Source organism: Thalassophryne amazonica, chromosome 1 (assembly GCF_902500255.1).
Source record: "Thalassophryne amazonica chromosome 1, fThaAma1.1, whole genome shotgun sequence".
NCBI lineage: Eukaryota > Metazoa > Chordata > Actinopteri > Batrachoidiformes > Batrachoididae > Thalassophryne > Thalassophryne amazonica.
In genome coordinates, this window is record NC_047103.1 from 40,523,795 (window position 1) to 40,541,423 (window position 17,629).

Genomic DNA, 17,629 nt, shown 5'->3' on the forward strand with positions numbered 1-17,629 from the left:
GACATACTGACAACAGTTTATGAGTAAACATTCTCTTGTACAAATTAATTTTTACCCCTAAATTATATTCTTTGTTTTCTTAAAGAGTACAAACAACAAAGTAATCAACACTCCTTTACCCTATAAAACAATTTTCTGGGTAGAACTTAAAAAAAGCCTAAAATTAAATTACAACAACAATAATAATCACATGAATAATGGCCACAACAGAAAATAGACAAAAATAAAAAAGGACAGATGTAGGGTTCTCCCAACCAAAATAATAATCTGGCTCTATATATTCCTTTTGATGAAATTTCCATTTTTATAAATTACTATTATCTTTTTGCACAACAACAACCGGGGAGAAGCACCGGCACCAATGGGCTTCAGGACCTATAGTCTAAGGACTTGTCTTGTCCAAACATTTGGATGGCAAACACGGGACCAGAGTGGGAGGGAGTGCTGTGTTCCTCCCTTTACACAGTCCCTGCTGGTACTGAACACCGCAGTACAACCAACATGTAGACCGGACTCACGCCATATGTGTCCAAGCCGGCATGGTGCGGTCACTCATTCAGTCATGCAATCATATCTGCGCTCGTCCTCCCCTTCACAGCACTACTGACCAATGTGCGTGTGTGCGTAGAGTAGGTGCTGGACTGATGACCTGATTGGTGGGTATGTGCGTTCATAATGGCTGAATGAGCAGCTGCGTGTGCGTGCATGTGCACGCATTGCCAGCAACTGGACACTACTGGCAGTGAGTCATGCGGTCCCACGCGTCAGACGTAGCCTTTCCAGGGAACTTTAATGTTTTTTTGTGTGTTTTGGTTCACTTCAGCAGCACAATGCAACTCTGGACACCGCAATGGCTGGATTATCACATGGAATTTATTTTTGTGTGGTTGATTCCAGCACAAAGCAGCAGAGTGAGAGGATTTTAACCACAGGCTGCGGTCCCAGCTCCACGTCCACATTGCGCTGTGAAACACTTCTGGGCCATTGTTGAAGGTGAGATTCATGTTTATTAATGCTGTCATGGCCTGGCACAACAGTTCCATGTCATATCTCCTACGGAGTTAGAAGGTGATGAAATATTACAGCGGTGAGATCCATTCAGCTCCAAGCCTGACGCGTTACTGTGCATGAGACCACAGAAAGGCACAGCTGCCCACAGTATATATAGAGATATGATGGAGACAATAGTTCACATTATTTAAGTCACCCATGAAAGGAACAGACAAATATCTGTGCTATAAGGTCTACTGTGGATATAACAGCCTGGTCAGATTTGCGGCAGTGTGCACAGAGTAGTGCATTGTGCTTTCAGTTTGATAGCCGCTGATCACATTCACTATACATGAAGCGTGCCACATACATATCAACAGTTCCTTTGTGCTCCGGCAAAGGAACTGTGACAGACATTGGAGGTGGACATTATTATACGTGGCACTTGCAGGTCATACCAGCAGGCTTTGCCGTGCCAGATCCATCTTGAGGTTCCCTCGTACATGCTCAAATTGTTTCGGATCCTGATTTGCTGCCATCGAATATGTAAATTGCGGTCAGATGGTGCTCAGATTGCACATTTATTTATTTTTTTTATTTAATATTTATTTCATTCATTTAAGAGAAAAAAAAACAGAAAAGCAGAAATAAAACATTACAAACCATTGAATGAAAAGGAGCAGATTGGAAGAACAAGTCATATATTCTGCCCCTTTTTCACAATACAATCTTGCAGTATCAAGCATCATTAATCAACATAATTTAACAGATTACATTTCTTTGACTTTGTCACATGCCACCGACTTTATAATTTTAATAATTTTAACCATTATTTAAAGGATTACATCCCTAACAGATTACATTTTAAACTTCAAACATTCTAAACATTATTAACAGATTACATTTTTGGCTTTATCACAGCCCACTGAGTTATTTCATAGTTTCATACTTACGAAATGCATCAAGTTTAATACGTTTTTTAAATAATTTAAGCGTCCTTGATTCTTTGATTTCTTTATTGAGGTTGTTCCATAATTTTACACCATTCACTGCAATACTCCGTTCCTTTATCTTGCTTCTGAATCTTGGTTTTTTAAAGACTTCTATGCCCTTCAAATTATAACTACTTACTCTTTTTTCAAACATATTTTAAATGTTTATTGGTAAGGTATTGTTATTCGCTTGGTACATTGTTTGTAATAATTTCAAATCAACTAAATCATGAAATTTAAGTACCCTATACTTAATGAACAATGGACTAGATGGATCTCTAAAACAACTGTTGCTAATCAGTTTTAAAGCTCTTTTCTGCAAAATAAATAAAGGTTGTATATAAGTTGTACATGTTGATCCCCAGATTTCTACACAATAAGTCAAATATGAAACAATCAATGAATTGTACAATGTTAATAATCCATAACTATTTAATGAATATTTATCTTTATGAAAAACAGCAATGGCTTTCGCTATCTTTCCTTTTATGTAATTTATGTGTGACTTCCATGTAAAATCTTCATCAATCATAACTCCTAAAAATTTTGTTTCTTTTACCCTTTGAATGTCCTTTCCATCTATTTTTAATAACATTATTTTTTTAACTCTGTCATTAAACAATATGAAATTTGTTTTATTAAGATTAAGTGACAATCTGTTTATATCAAACCAGTATTTAACTTTTTCCAACTCTGTATTTATCACTTGTGCTACTTCCTGTATATCTGATCCAGAGTAAAATAATGTTGTATCGTCAGCAAATAAAATGCTACCAAGTACATTAGATACATTCACAAAATCATTGATATACAAAATAAACAGTTTGGGTCCAAGTACCGACCCTTGTGGTACTCCACAAACAATATTACACAAGTCTGATTTAGTATTATTTATCTGAACAACCTGTTTTCTATTTTCTAAGTAGCTTTTTACCCACTGATGTGCAATCCCTCTTATTCCATATTGCTGTAACTTGTGAAGCAATCTTGAATGATCGATAACATCAAAAGCTTTTTTCAGGTCAATAAAAACACAAAATAATCCTTCTTATCTACTGCTGTTGATATTTTCTCTGTTAATTCCATAATTGCCATAGCTGTCGAATGTTTTGTTCTGAATCCATACTGAGCATTATTTCAAATATGATGTTTCTCAATGAATTTAACCAACCTTGTCACAAAAACTTTTTCCATAATTTTAGAAAACTGTGGAAGCAATGACACTGGCCTGTAATTTGAAACGTTATGTCTGTCTCCATTTTTATATAATGGTATTACCTTGGCAATTTTCATTTCATCTGGGAAAATTCCTGTTGACAGAGACAGATTACAAATGTAAGTGAATGGTTCAATAATAGTTTCTATTATACTTTTTACAGTCATCATGTCTAAATCTTCATAGTCAGTTGATCTTTTGCTTACACAGTTTTTTACAATATTCCTTATTTCATCTTTTTCCACATTGTCAAGGAAAATACTATTGACCGTATTTACAATTGTATTTAATTTATCTTCTACTATTGGTTTATTTCCCACCAGACTTGATCCCACCTTTGAAAAATAATCATTAAACTCATTTACAACTTCTTTTATGTCATATATCTATTTTCCTTGACAAGGTAATTCGGAGAAGTTGATTTCACTCCATCACATTCCATCGCACTTTTTATAATTCCCCATGTTGCCCTCATATTATCTTTACTTATTCAATTGTTCTCTATAATAATCTTTTTTTTGTTTCCTAATTATTGTCAATAGTTTATTTTTATATTTTTGTATCTGTGTTCTGTTTCCTTTGTTTGCATTTTTAAAAAGCACCTATATAAATAGTTTTTCTTTACACAAGCATTTTTTATTTCCTTAGTCAGCCATGGTTTATTTACTCTTTTCTTACTAGTTTTATTAATTTACAATTTTTATTATATGATTTCATCAGTATTTTCATAAATGAATTATATGCTACATTTACGTCACCGACATAAACTTCTTCCCAATTTTGATTTTTAAGGTCATAATTTAATGCCTCTAAGGCTTTAATGACTTATCTCTTTTAAAGTTTGTAACAGTTTTTTTTGTACCTATTTTATATTTAAATATTGAAAAAACTGGTAAATGATCACTAAGATAAAAAAGTAAGTCCCTTCGGCTGCTCTCTTGTTTGCACTCGGGGTCGCCACAGCAAATCCAAGGTGGATCTGCATGTTGATTTGGCACAGGTTTTACGGCGGATGCCCTTCCTGATGCAACTCCACATTACATGGAGAAATGTGCCAGGGGTGGGATTTGAACCCAGAACCTTCCGAACTGAAACCAAGCGCATTAACCACTTGGCCACCACCCCTGCTAAATGATCACTAAGATCTGTCATAAATATCCCATTCTTAATAATTTCATCTATTCTATTTGTGAATATATTGTCAATTACAGTTGCACTTTGCGATGTAATTCTGGTTGGTTTTGTTATCAAAGGGAATAAGCCCAAGCTATTCATTGAATTCACAAAATCACTTACTCTTTGGCAAATGGAGCTTTCCACATTACCATTCAAGTCTCCACACATAAAGAGCGTTTTGTTTTTGATTTGATGGAATAATTCTATTATTTTATCTGTAAATTTCACAACACAAGAGTCTGGTGCTCTCTATACACAACTGATTAGAATATTTTTAGATGTTTCATGTACAATTTCCACTGTTACAATTTCTATGACATCATCTATGATTGTCATTTCTTCTACAATTTTACATGTCAGATCTGTTTTTATGTACAAAGCAATACCTCCGCCTTTTTTCTCTCTTCTATTTACAAAATATAACTCATATCCCTCCATTTGAACATCAGCCATGAGGTCATCTTTAAGCCATGATTCTGTGATTGCAACAATGCTGAATTATTTTTAAACTGGTTTAAATAATCTTTTATTTTTGACATTTTACAGGACAAGCTTCAGATATTTATATGTATGAGTGACAGGGTATCTTCAGTAATTTTTTCACTATAACTGTTTTTCCATATAATACTCACAACCAATTGTAGTCAAATCAAATATACTTTCATCAATATTGGTGTCATCTGTTTCCATGTTAGATCTGATTTTTTGTTGGTCATACTACCAACTGACGTCATATTTATTTGTCTACTCAGGTCTGTACTTTGTAAGGTCCTCCATGTCTCTGATTTGTATACCCTTTGTTCCTTCTTTCGCTCTAATCCACACCCTACAGTTCCAGACCCATGTAGCAACAATGTGTTTCTGTTTTTTTAATAGTCTTGCTTCCCTGGCAATATCTGCATTTTTTTTGTTAGATGCTCATTTATATAGACATTTGTTCCTTTCAGATTCTTTGTCTTAATAATTCATTTTTGTATTTTCTGCTTGTAAATCGTATTATAATATTAGGTAGTTTATTTTTACTGTCTTTGGATGGAATTGTGTGACAGTCTGATATAGTGTCTTGATGTATGACAACACCTTTTTGTAACTTGCTGTTCTAGTGTTTGTAATTCTTCAGGTGGTGCATCCTCCCCACTGGCTCCACCAGAATCCACCACCCTTGCGTACGACCGATGTTTTGTTTCCAAACCAGTTATTATAACATCATCTTTTCTAGAATATTGTTCAAGTTCATCCACCCGTTGCTCAAGTTTCTTAATAATCTTGTCCTTTTCTTTAACAAGATTTTGGAGCTCCTTGATCTCCTTCATCAACTTGTCTAAATTGGTCATGTCTTTTGAAATATGGTTTAATGAGGTCTTTATCTCCTCCATGTCTTCCTCCAATTTATCTGTCTTCCTGGGTGGTGCCATGTTAACTCATGTAGTTCAGTACAGGCCACTATTAATTACCTCCACCACCACAAATCCAGTTGCCGCACACTGACCTTCCCCGATGTTAATCCCGGATATAGCCGCCACCAGCCTCGGTCGTAGCCACCGTCAGCCTCGGTCGCCAGCCTTGGGTGCAGCCGTCGCCAGCCCCGTGTGTAGCCTTCGCCAGCCTCGGATGTAGCCGTCACCAGCCCCAGATGTAACCGACACCGCGGGCCTGGCTGGATCGCCTCCTGCACAGACGCCGCGGGCCTGGATGGATCACCTCTTCTGCCGACGCCGCGGGCCTGGATGGATCACCTCTTCTGCCGACGCCGCGGGCCTGGATGGATCACCTCTTCTGCCGACGCCGCGGGCCTGGATGGTTCGCTTTCTCCTGCCGACGCCGCGGGCCTGGATGGTTCGCCTCCTGCGCCGACACCGCGGGCCTGGATGGTTCGCCTCCTGCGCCTACGCCGCGGGCCTGGATGGTTCGCCTCCTGCGCCTACGCCGCGGGCCTGGATGGTTCGCCTCCTGCGCCTACGCCGCGGGCCTGGATGGTTCGCCGCCTGCGCCTACGCCGCGGGCCTGGATGGTTCGCCTCCTGCGCCTACGCCGCGGGCCTGGATGGTTCGCCTCCTGCGCCTACGCCGCGGGCCTGGATGGTTCGCCTCCTGCGCCTACGCCGCGGGCCTGGATGGTTCGCCTCCTGCGCCTACGCCGCGGGCCTGGATGGTTCGCCTCCTGCGCTGACGCCGCGGGCCTGGATGGTTCGCCTCCGCTGACGCCGCGGGCCTGGATGGTTCGCCTCCGCTGATGCCGCGGGCCTGGATGGTTCGCCTCCGCCGACGCCGCGGGGCTGGATGGTTCGTCTTCGCCAATGCCGCCGGCCTGGATGGATCGCTTCCACCGACGCCGCCGGCCTGGATGGTACGCTGCCGGCCTGGATAGGTCGCCGTTAGCTTCGCGGCTAATTCGATCTTTACTTACTTTCTTACTGATTTCTTTCTTACTGTTACTGTTTTAAACAGAAACTCAGCGAAATTCTGTGACACACTAAAATGTTCGATGCGCAGTGAACGCCATGGTAATCTGGACTGGACTGCGAGACATGGACCGCCGTTGGATAGTTGACCCATCGCAATGGCACCCGGAGGGTTTTGAACATGTGCAACGCACTTGGGTCCACTGGACAATTGGGACCAACTGTGTGGACTGTCGTAGATGGCTGTCAGAATGTTTTCGGACTGCCAACTGGACACTTTTCGGATGTGGGCTGAATCGTCATTCTGATGCCATTCAGCCTCATTCTGGCTATGTGTGACGTGGGTATTACATTAACATTATGTTGATATTTTAAAGTGTCTCTTCTCTAACTTCTTGACTGACATTACAATGTGTACATTTTGTTGGTACATCATTTCTTTTTGGTGGCGTTGTACAATTTGCAATAATTTTCTTACTGAGTGAGTATCGGCACCTTTTTGTGATGTCATGTAGTTTGCATTTGAAAATGAGGTTTGTATCTTTATAACGGATTCATTTATTTAATGAAGAAAGAGCTCAATTTTTTGTTTTTAAATTGGAAAAGAAATGATTGGATGTTGAAATATTATTTTGTTGACAAACGAATGAAGCCCCCCCCCCCCCAAGTCAAATACACTTCTGTCAAAACTTAAGGGTCCTTAAAACCTTTGCACAGTACAGTACAGAAAACACTGGAACTTGGGGAGGGATTTGCTTCTGCACCTTAGGGGAAGGATTTGTGATTTATTCCCCCCACCATGTAAACTGAGTGACCCATTGCTGAAAAACTAGAGTTCATACCCTGCCTCTTCTATCTGCAAAGGTATTTACAGTCATCCTGCTATGCAACAAAATTATGATTTTCTGAGGGGAAGCGGATTTGAAAGTACACATAATACTTGCAAAACAGCCACATCTGCACACACCTGAAATATGATTTCCATTTTCGATGCAAATACATGATTTGTGGCACTGTACTGAATGAGGAAACCAAACGGGCTTTGCCAGCTACTTCTGGCCCCCACATCCACTTTGATGTTTTGCACAAGATCACTGCACTGAATGCTAAATTTCCTTGGCAGCATTTACATGGAGGATATCTGTGTAATTATCGGAGATGTAGGTGTCATCCTGACTATGCTTAACATCTTTTGTCATACTGACAGAAGCTGGAGTCTTAACTCCACATGATTTGCCGACACCATGTAACGCCGCCCGAGACAAAGCAAAATAACTCATCATTTTGGAAATTGCATTGTTTCAGACTCTCCTAAGATTGCTGGGCATAAAAATGATCGACGCAAACATATATCCCTGGTGTTCACAGAAGGGATTTCAGCTGTTCTACAGCAAGTCCAAATATGATGCCTAGAATAATACAAGGAGCAATATGCTAGGAAAGGGACCTTAGCCTGACAGGGCTATTACTAAAACAGAGCTCCCTCAGATTCTGCAGTCAATAATAGGCACCCTATGGATTTTCAAAAGCAATATCCTGCTCCAAAATGCAGTTATTTCTCTTTATCAAAGGCTGCTGAGCATTCCGAATGGAGGTAATTAAACACTTTAAACTCACCCTTATTCCCAGTAAAGTCCATCTCCATTCTCACTGGCAAAGGCCGGAAGCAACGGAGATTAAATCTAATGCATAACCAAAGAATGTTCTACTTTGTTGGATCACAGTGTTTATTTCCTTTTTTATGGTCATTTTTACTATACGGGAGGTCGACCTCCATTCTTATGTTTGTGTATGTGGGATAGCCTTTCATTAATCAATTTCTGCCAGGTGAATATATTGTACTAGAAGCAGAATGGCAAAGCTGAACATCCTCACTCACAGTCTGATGTCTTGTCGTAGCCAACCCTTCGCAGTCAGTGAAAGACCAATGGCAAAAGGAATCTGCTCATTTGAGACTTTCTCTGGCATTTTTGACCATACGGTAGATGATGGATTGCAATCATTGTTAGCCATCTGGGCACTGGACTGTGAAAGAACAGCTTCTTGGAGTGCGGCCCATGGAGTCTCTCTGCAGGCATACGTTATGGTTATGCCAGCTCTCGGGCAAGGACAATTTTAGAATGAGTATCTACCACTCCATAACTCCCTCTATATTCCTCACAGCACTCACGACCTGACTGACATAACAGCCACCAGAAATATGTTATGAGAAAGTAACTTAAAGGGGCAGCGCATAGATTTTCAACAATGACAGATGCCCGAAAACCAGAGAAAGTATTCAAATTACATTCTCGTTTACAGGTTGCAAACATTTGTTTTGTACTATAGTGGCAGACTTCTGTTTACATTTGTTCCATCCCTTTAAAGGTAAGACAAATTAAGTAATTAAGAGGATGATTTCATTTTATTTCAATATAAAAAAAATAACTAAGGTTACTTTTCCTGTCTTGAGTCACTTGTCAGTGGATGAGTTAAATCAAGTGTGGAAGCTTGTGCTGCTTGTGATGGCAACCACTCAGGCAGACAACCGGTCCATCCACACTTTTCAAAATTAACCATCCATCTGCTGCAGCCAGGGGCAATTAAGGTGGGCGTCCCCTTGGTCTTCTCCAACTTCATGGCTCCTCAACACTGAGGGACCTGTGTACTACTAGATCGTGGCCAGAGAAACATGCCACAAGGCCAAATGTCATAGACCTAGTAACAAAGACATCTAGTCATTACTTTAGGTCACTGGCTACTGTCCAAGACTCACAAGCCCACAGTAATACAGGAAGCACCCAGACACCTCTAGTCAGGGACCACCTGACTATGGACAGCAGGCAAAAAACTTTTTTCCCTCCTTTTTATTCTTCATATTTAAAGCTAAGCATTAAATTCTATGCAGAGCAAGTGGCTCTATGAGACAGGAACTGAGGACTGGGTCCAATTTCAGGTGTGTGCTCCAGGCTACCTGTAAAAGGTAAATGGACTGCATTTATATAGTTTTTTTTTTTTTTTCTATCTATATCAGAAGCTCAAAGCACTTCACAGTAATGACTCACACACACACACACACACACACACACACGTCAGTTTGCTGCCATGCAAGGTGTTCACTATACGCCAGGTGCAACTTGGAGATTAAGGACCTTTCCCAAGGGCCCTTAGTGGTTTTCCAACCAGAAAGGGTTTGAACTGAGGATTCTCTGGTCTCAAGCCCACTGTTTAACCACTAGAGCATCACCTCCCCGCACGTCTGTGTCCTTGGACAAGACATTTGATCTGTGTTGTCTCAGTCCACCCAGCTGTGAATGGGTAGCAGCCTTACCTGGGAAAGTAACCTCCGATGGACCGGCATCCCACCCAGGAGAAGCTGTGGTCATCATCCACTTCATGCTGTGGTACCCATGAGGGCTGGGATGACACACTTCCATATTGCAATATTTGAGAAATGCATACAAGTACTGCAATTTGATGTTGCAAAATACTGTAATTAGTTTCTTTTTTGGAAGAGTAGAGAGTGGAAAAAGTAAAATAATACACTTCTAAAGACTTTATATCATAAAGTATGTAACTAATTTTTGAAGGAAATTGCCTTCCTTCCAATGTATCTTTAATTACAGACTTGGCTGCATGAGAAGTGGTAAAAAAAACAGCCTATTATGGTTGGGCAACATCTATTTAATTGGTACATCATGATGTGCGCAACAATGCATCATGTAGGGAAGTGTTTTGCTATCTTGCATTAATATTTTCTGTGCTTGAAGTAAAAATTCAAAGCTGTTTTGCGCCTCCGCTGTCCCAGCCAACCTTTCTGATGGGAGCAGGGGGCCATGCGGCAGAGAGAGATGGTTCCATGGCTGCTCACCCACCCTGCCATTGTTCACCACACCTTTGGCTAAAGAACCATCTGTGCATCTCAACCCTTTCCATCCTTAATTTTTTCACTCTCTGGTTGGTGTTCCGTTCAGTAAATAATCAGTACTCAATTTGATCTCCAGGGAAATCTGTTGCAGTCTGCCATTATTTTTTTTCTTGTGACTGATGAAACAGAAGCAACATCAGGTAATACTCAGATTAGGTCTACTATACATTTCCCCTTCTTCTGAATGAAAGCAGTACTATGTGTCCACCTCTTTTCCACCAGCAACTGAATTAGAATTACCGTACTGCCTGAAGAGAGGGGTGGGCGGATGCACAAGTGCAGCCAGTATTAGGCTCAGCAGAACGTCCAACCCTTCATATATTTCAATTAAATGTCTGATTTCATCACAAGTAAAATCTAAATTACAAAATAACTCAGCCGTTTATTGCTAACTCTCATACCACAAACTCTCAAATTGACATCACTGTCACGCGACTACTACACTCACTGATGACACAGTCACAGGTAAGATGTGGAAGTGACGAGAAAAACATAGTGAAAACTCAGTTTTTACTTTTTATGATGTGCAAGGGTTAGACAGGAGTTGGACAGATGCTTGGGGGGGGGGGGGGGGGTAATAGCTTGACTATAGATTATTTCCCCCAATCCCTAGTATCTGGGAAGAAACACTGGCCTGATGGGCTTCAGTGCCTGCATAAGACTCATGGGCCTTTCACACTGAACGTGTCGGAAGCGTCAGAGGAATCAGGAATCGGTCTAAAGAGCATTATTTTCAATGAGACGCATTGCTTTTTAGAGGCATCAGAAGCGTCGCGTCAAAAGCAGAGCTCAAGCGCCGCTTCTGACGGGAGCGCACATTGCCGCTTGTTGGCAGGCTGACGCGGTCAAAGTTCAACCCAATCCAACTTTCGATGCTCTGAGCTGTGACGTAGCTTTGCGCTGTCCAATAGGAATGATGCATCAGGCCAAAACACGGAGACTAGTGGCAGAAACCACTGATCTGTACAAAACAGATCGGTGCAGAAACCAGTGATCTGTACAAAACAGAAACATGTCACAGGACTGCTCATTTATAGAGCATTTTTCTGAAGAAAAATCCTTGGAAACATTTTTTTTGTTGTTGTTTGTTACCTCAAAATTTCTGATTACTGTTAAAAAAGTTTAGAACACTTGTACATAAAATAGCTAAATAAAATCAATAAATGGTTCTTTAGACCAGTAAAAGATCAAGGACCGTGACATCGCCCGGTATGGCGGAGCCGGGGTTCCACCCTGGAGCCAGGCCTGGGGTTGGGGCTCGCGCGCGAGTGCCTGGTGGTTGGGCCTTAGCCCATGGGGCCCGGCCGGGCTCAGCCCGAAAGAGTGACGTGGGCCCACCCTCCTGTGGGTTCACCACCTGCAGAGGGGGCCATGGGGGTCGGGTGCAGAAAGGATTGGGTGGCGGTCAAGGGCGGGTGGCCCGGCTGCCCGGTCCATGCTCACAGCCCCTGGCTGTTGGGACGTGGAATGTCACCTCGCTAGGGGGGAAGGAGCCTGAGCTTGTGCGGGAGGTTGAGAGATACCGACTAGAGATAGTCGGGCTCACCTCCACGCACAGCTTGGGCTCTGGTACCCAACTCCTGGAGAGGGGCTGGACGCTTCATTTTTCTGGCGTCACCCACGGGGAGAGGCGGAGAGCTGGGGTCACATTGCTTATTGCTCCCCAGCTCAGTCGCCAAGTGTTGGAGTTCACTCCGGTGAACGAGAGGGTCGCGTCCCTACGCCTTCGGGTCGGGGACAGGTCTCTCACCGTTGTCTCGGCCTACGGGCTGAGCAGCAGTGCAGAGTACTCGACCTTCCTGGAATCCCTGGGAGGGGTACTAGATAGCGCTCCGACTGGGGACTCCATTGTTCTCCTGGGGGATTTCAATGCCCACGTGGGCGGCGACAGTGAGACCTGGAGGGGGGTGATCGGGAAGCACGGCCTCCCCGATCTGAACCCGAGTGGTGTTCAGTTGTTGGACTTCTGTGCTAGTCACAGTTTGTCCATCACGAACACCATGTTCAAGCACAAGGGTGTCCATAAGTGTACGTGGCACCAGGACACCCTGAGCTGGAGGTCGATGATCGACTTTGTAGTCGTATCATCTGACCTTTGGCCACGTGTCTCGGACACTCGAGTGAAGAGAGGGGCAGAGCTGTCGATTGATCACCACCTGGTGGTAAGTTGGATCCGCTGGAAGGGTAGGAAGCCGGTAAGACCTGGCAGGCCCAAACGTATTGTGAGGGTCTGCTGGGAACGACTGGCGGAACCCTCTGTCAGCAAGGTCTTCAACTCCCACCTCCGGGAGAGCTTCTCCCAGATCCCGGGGGAGGTTGGAGACATGGAGTCCGAGTAGACCATGTTTTCCACCTCCACTGTCGATGCGGCTGCTCGTAGCTGTGGTCGCAAGGTCTCTGGTGCCTGTCGTGGCGGCAATCCCCGAACCCGGTGGTGGACACCGGAAGTAAGGGATGCCATCAAGCTGAAGAAGGAGTCCTACTTATCTTTGTTGGTAGGTGGGACCCCAGAGGCAGCTGACAGGTACTGGCAGGCCAAGCGTGCCGCAGCCCATGCGGTCGCAGAGGCAAAAACTCGGGTCTGGGAGGAGTTCGGGGAGGCTATGGAGGAGGACTATTGGTCAGCCTCGAAGAGATTCTGGCAAACCGTCCGACGCCTCAGGAGGCGGAAGCAGCTCTCCACCAGCACTGTTTACGGTGCGGGTGGGGAGCTGTTGACCCTGACTGGGGATGTTGTCGGGCGGTGGAAGGAGTACTTCGAGGATCTCCTCAATCCCATCGTCACGTCTTCCGAAGAGGAAGCAGAGACTGGGGACTCTGAGGCAGACTCATCCATTACCCAGGCCGAAGTCACCGAGGTTGTTAGAAAGCTCCTCGGTGGCAAGGCTCCTGGGGTGGATGAAATCTGTCCTGAGTACCTTAAGTCTCTAGATGTTGTGGGGCTGTCTTGGCTGACACGCCTCTGCAACATCACATGGCGATCGGGGACAGTGCCTCTGGATTGGCAGACTGGGGTGGTGGTCCCTCTGTTTAAGAAGCGGGACCGGAGGGTGTGTTCCAACTATAGGGGGATCACACTCCTCAGCCTCCCCGGTAAGGTCTATTCCAGAGTACTGGAGAGAAGAATTCGACCGATGGTCGAACCTCGGATTCAGGAGGAGCAGTGTGGTTTTCGTCCTGGTCGCGGCACACTGGACCAGCTCTACACGCTCCATCGGGTGCTCGAGGGTTCATGGGAGTTTGCCCAACCAGTCCACATGTGTTTTGTGGATCTGGAGAAGGCATTCGACCGTGTCCCTCGGGGCACCCTGTGGGGAGTGCTCCGGGAGTACGGGGTCCGGGGTCCTTTGCTAAAGGCTATCCGGTCCCTGTACGACCGCAGCAGGAGCTTGGTTTGCATTGCCGGTAGTAAGTCAAACCTGTTTCCAGTGCACGTTGGCCTCCGCCAGGGCTGCCCTTTGTCACCGGTTCTGTTCATTATTTTTATGGACAGAATTTCTAGGCGCAGCCAGGGTGTAGAGGGGGTCTGGTTTGGGAACCACAGAATCTCGTCTCTGCTGTTTGCGGACGATGTGGTTCTGTTGGCTTCGTCAAATCAGGACCTTCAGCGTGCACTGGGGCGGTTTGCAGCCGAGTGTGAAGCGTCCGGGATGAAAGTCAGCACCTCCAAATCCGAGGCCATGGTTCTCGACCGGAAAAAGGTGCTTTGCCCTCTTCAGGTCAGTGGAGCGTCTTTGCCTCAAGTGGAGGAGTTTAAGTATCTTGGGGTCTTGTTCACGAGTGAGGGACGGATGGAGCGTGAGATCGATAGACGGATCGGTGCAGCATCTGCAGTGATGCGGTCGCTGTATCGGACCGTCGTGGTGAAGAGAGAGCTGAGTAGGGGGGCAAAGCTCTCGATTAACCGATCGATCTACGTTCCGATCCTCACCTATGGTCATGAGATTTGGCTCATGACCGAAAGAACGAGATCGCGAGTACAAGCGGCCGAGATGAGTTTCCTCCGCAGGGTGGCTGGGCGCTCCCTTAGAGATAGGGTGAGGAGCTCGGTCACTCGAGAGGAGCTCGGAGTCGAGCCGCTGCTCCTCCACGTCGAAAGGAGTCAGTTGAGGTGGCTCGGGCATCTTTTCCGGATGCCCCCTGGACACCTCGCTGGAGAGGTGTTCCGGGCACGTCCCACTGGGAGGAGGCCCCGGGGAAGACCCAGGACACGCTGGAGGGACTACATCTCTTGGCTGGCTTGGGAACGCCTTGGGGTTCCCCCAGAGGAGCTGGAGGAGGTGTGTGTGTGGATCGGGAGGTCTGGGCGGCTTTGCTTGAGCTGCTGCACCCGCGACCCGACTCCGGATAAAGCGGAAGAAAATGGATGGATGGATGGATGGTTCTTTAGAAACCTTTCATCTGTAATTTAAAACCACCTGTTATTTCATATTAGATCATTTCTTGTTCAACATAAGGAACCTTGGGCATTTATTTTTAGACAAATAAAATAACATGGAAACTTGTACATTTTTTTTTAAGTCTGGTAGATTATTTACATGTCATTTCAAGCAGAAAAAACAGACCCTGTAAATAAATACAAATGTTTATTATAAATGCAACAGGAAATGATCTAACAATGACTGCAGGGTGATTGTAAAGTAGGATTTCTGTGACATAATCCTCATGATGAATTTTTTTTTTATATACAGACATTTCAACTTGTAGTTACATCAAAATATGCAATTGCCTTTAATGCTATTATCAGGACAGAGTCATTTCTAAAATATGAATTTGAGCACAATAAGTGGAGAGCTTCTACCTGTGCAAATGTCTTTTGACTTTGATTTTGTGGACATTTTAAATGATTCATTCATTTATTGTTAACATATAAAATGAAACAGCTTTTTAAAAAATAATAAAATATTTGCTGTTGAAGAGCCTTTTATTTAGAAGCAGGTGATGTTATGCTGGATTCTTGGGACCAGATGAAGGTCTCTTCTGTGTTCAGGTTGTCTGCACAGCAAATGTTCCTGATTGGGACAAATAAAAATATGTCTTAAAATATAAAGAAACACTAAACAGTTTATATATAAAAAAAGAAAAAAAAAACCCGGCCGGAAAAAAAAGTTATTTGAAGTTGAGCTTTTGTAGTCTCCGAAAAAAGCTGTAGCTTTATTTGGTAAAAATAAAAAAGACGGAACCATTTACAAATTAAAGCGCTCACTCAGATCAACTGTACTAAAAGGGTAAGCTAACGTTAGCCAATCATTAAACCTTCACAGCAGTTCAGTAAACGTCACATTTTATTTTTATATTATTCTCACCTCCATAAAGCTGCAGATCTAAACTCCATTGGGCAAACTGGGACTTCGCATATATCCAAAAAGTGGGAGATTTCGGACTGAGTGGGTTTGCTCCATCCCCCCGGCTGCCTCCCTCGGTCTGCCCAGGAATGATGCCTGAAGGCCGGCTTCTATGTGCGGGTTGGGCGCTGTCGCGGTTCGATCGATATCCCACCAAGTCGTCAGTCTTCCCTCAGTCGGTGTCACTCTGAAAAGTATCTGAAAAAAGCTTCTCCCAGCAGGGTGATGGGAAAATCGTTCTACTGCTGTTTTTTTAAAGCTTTTTTGTGGTTCAGGCAGCGCAGATTCAAGATGGTGATCGCTGAACTTTTTTTAGGTTGTGGTAACAGCCAGAGTGTGACGTAGCAATCTCCGCCTCCCTTGCCCCTTCCGAAGCAAAGCGTCTGACGTCACGGCACGTTGGTAAGCTTTGACACGTTGCGCTGAAGCGTTCAATGTGAAAGGCCCATTACAGCTCTTTCCTTCCGAAACACTTGTACCAAAGTCTAACATTTACTCTTGATGTTTTGCAAAACTGCCTCTTGCCGTTCCTGGCCAACTACACCATAGCTACAGTAAAAGTAAGAGATATGATGCCAAACTGGTTCCATCAGGCCAGTTATGAGCAATTACAAAAGTACCCATGGGTATTTTATATACTTTACTGCATTTGAGTGAGTTGTTCATTTGGCAAAACAGCCATACCATCCGCAACAGCAGGGACCCGTTTCATTAAAATTTCTAGGACTAATAAGATTTAATCTTCGACCTCAGCAGGGATACGGTGCCCTTGATGCAGTACAAATTTAAGTACTGCATGCTCATTTTAAACAACCAGACATCTTTATTCTGTAGAGCTTTGCTAGAGAAGAGAAAACAAGCAGTGCCAACAATAATTAAAGTCTTATTTAAATTTGTGTTTCTCAGGCACTCCTCAGAGAAATGGTGCACTGCACCATCTTAATCTGCAGAGATGGTGATCATGGATGACGGGCTGAATGCTGGGCCCAGAACTCACTGAGCAAACCTAGCTTTTTTCCTCCCCTTTTACAGACTTGGGAAAATCACTGCACTGCAGCGAGGTGAGACACAAACACATTCTGTTCAAACAAGTGGTGGGTGACTGTGCAGATCAGAATTATCACACAGACAAAAGAGAAAAGTACAGATGAAGTCAGCAGCCTCGGCACAATCCAAAGGCTGCACAGGAGGAAGTGAAGACCCTCTGTCACATCCCACAAAAGGATACAAATGCTGCAGATATGAAGAGGGCTTTGAAGGCGTGATGAGGAAATGTCAACAACACATATCCCATGTAGCTGAAGATGAATACCTCCCCCAGGAAGTTGAAGATTTCAAAGAGCTGTAAATTATAAAAGGGATTGAGCGGATCATGAGACAGAAGGTCATTTGAGATGGGGAGAGGTTCAGGGTGGAGGGTTTGTCTGGATTGTGTCTGAAATGGGTAAACGGTGTTACATTAGTACACACACAACAAATCCATTGATGCAACTCTCTCTGAACTGCACACGCCTACAGATACAATGGAGTTGCTTTTATTACTGCACATTTTTGTCACTGTTATCTAACGGTGTAATGGATCATAGCCAATACGTACAGATT

At 43.8% G+C, this 17,629-nt stretch overlaps 1 protein-coding gene across 1 annotated transcript in view; it reads right to left on the bottom strand.

Annotated features, from left to right (window-relative positions):
- Window positions 1-17,629, bottom strand: part of LOC117508771 (sodium/hydrogen exchanger 9-like) — a 308,738-nt gene that overhangs the window by 166,944 nt on the left and 124,165 nt on the right. Inside the window, exon 10 of the mRNA XM_034168606.1 lies at window positions 17,256-17,369. Coding sequence (XP_034024497.1) covers window positions 17,256-17,369 — 114 coding nt within the window. The remainder of the gene's footprint in view (window positions 1-17,255; window positions 17,370-17,629) is intronic.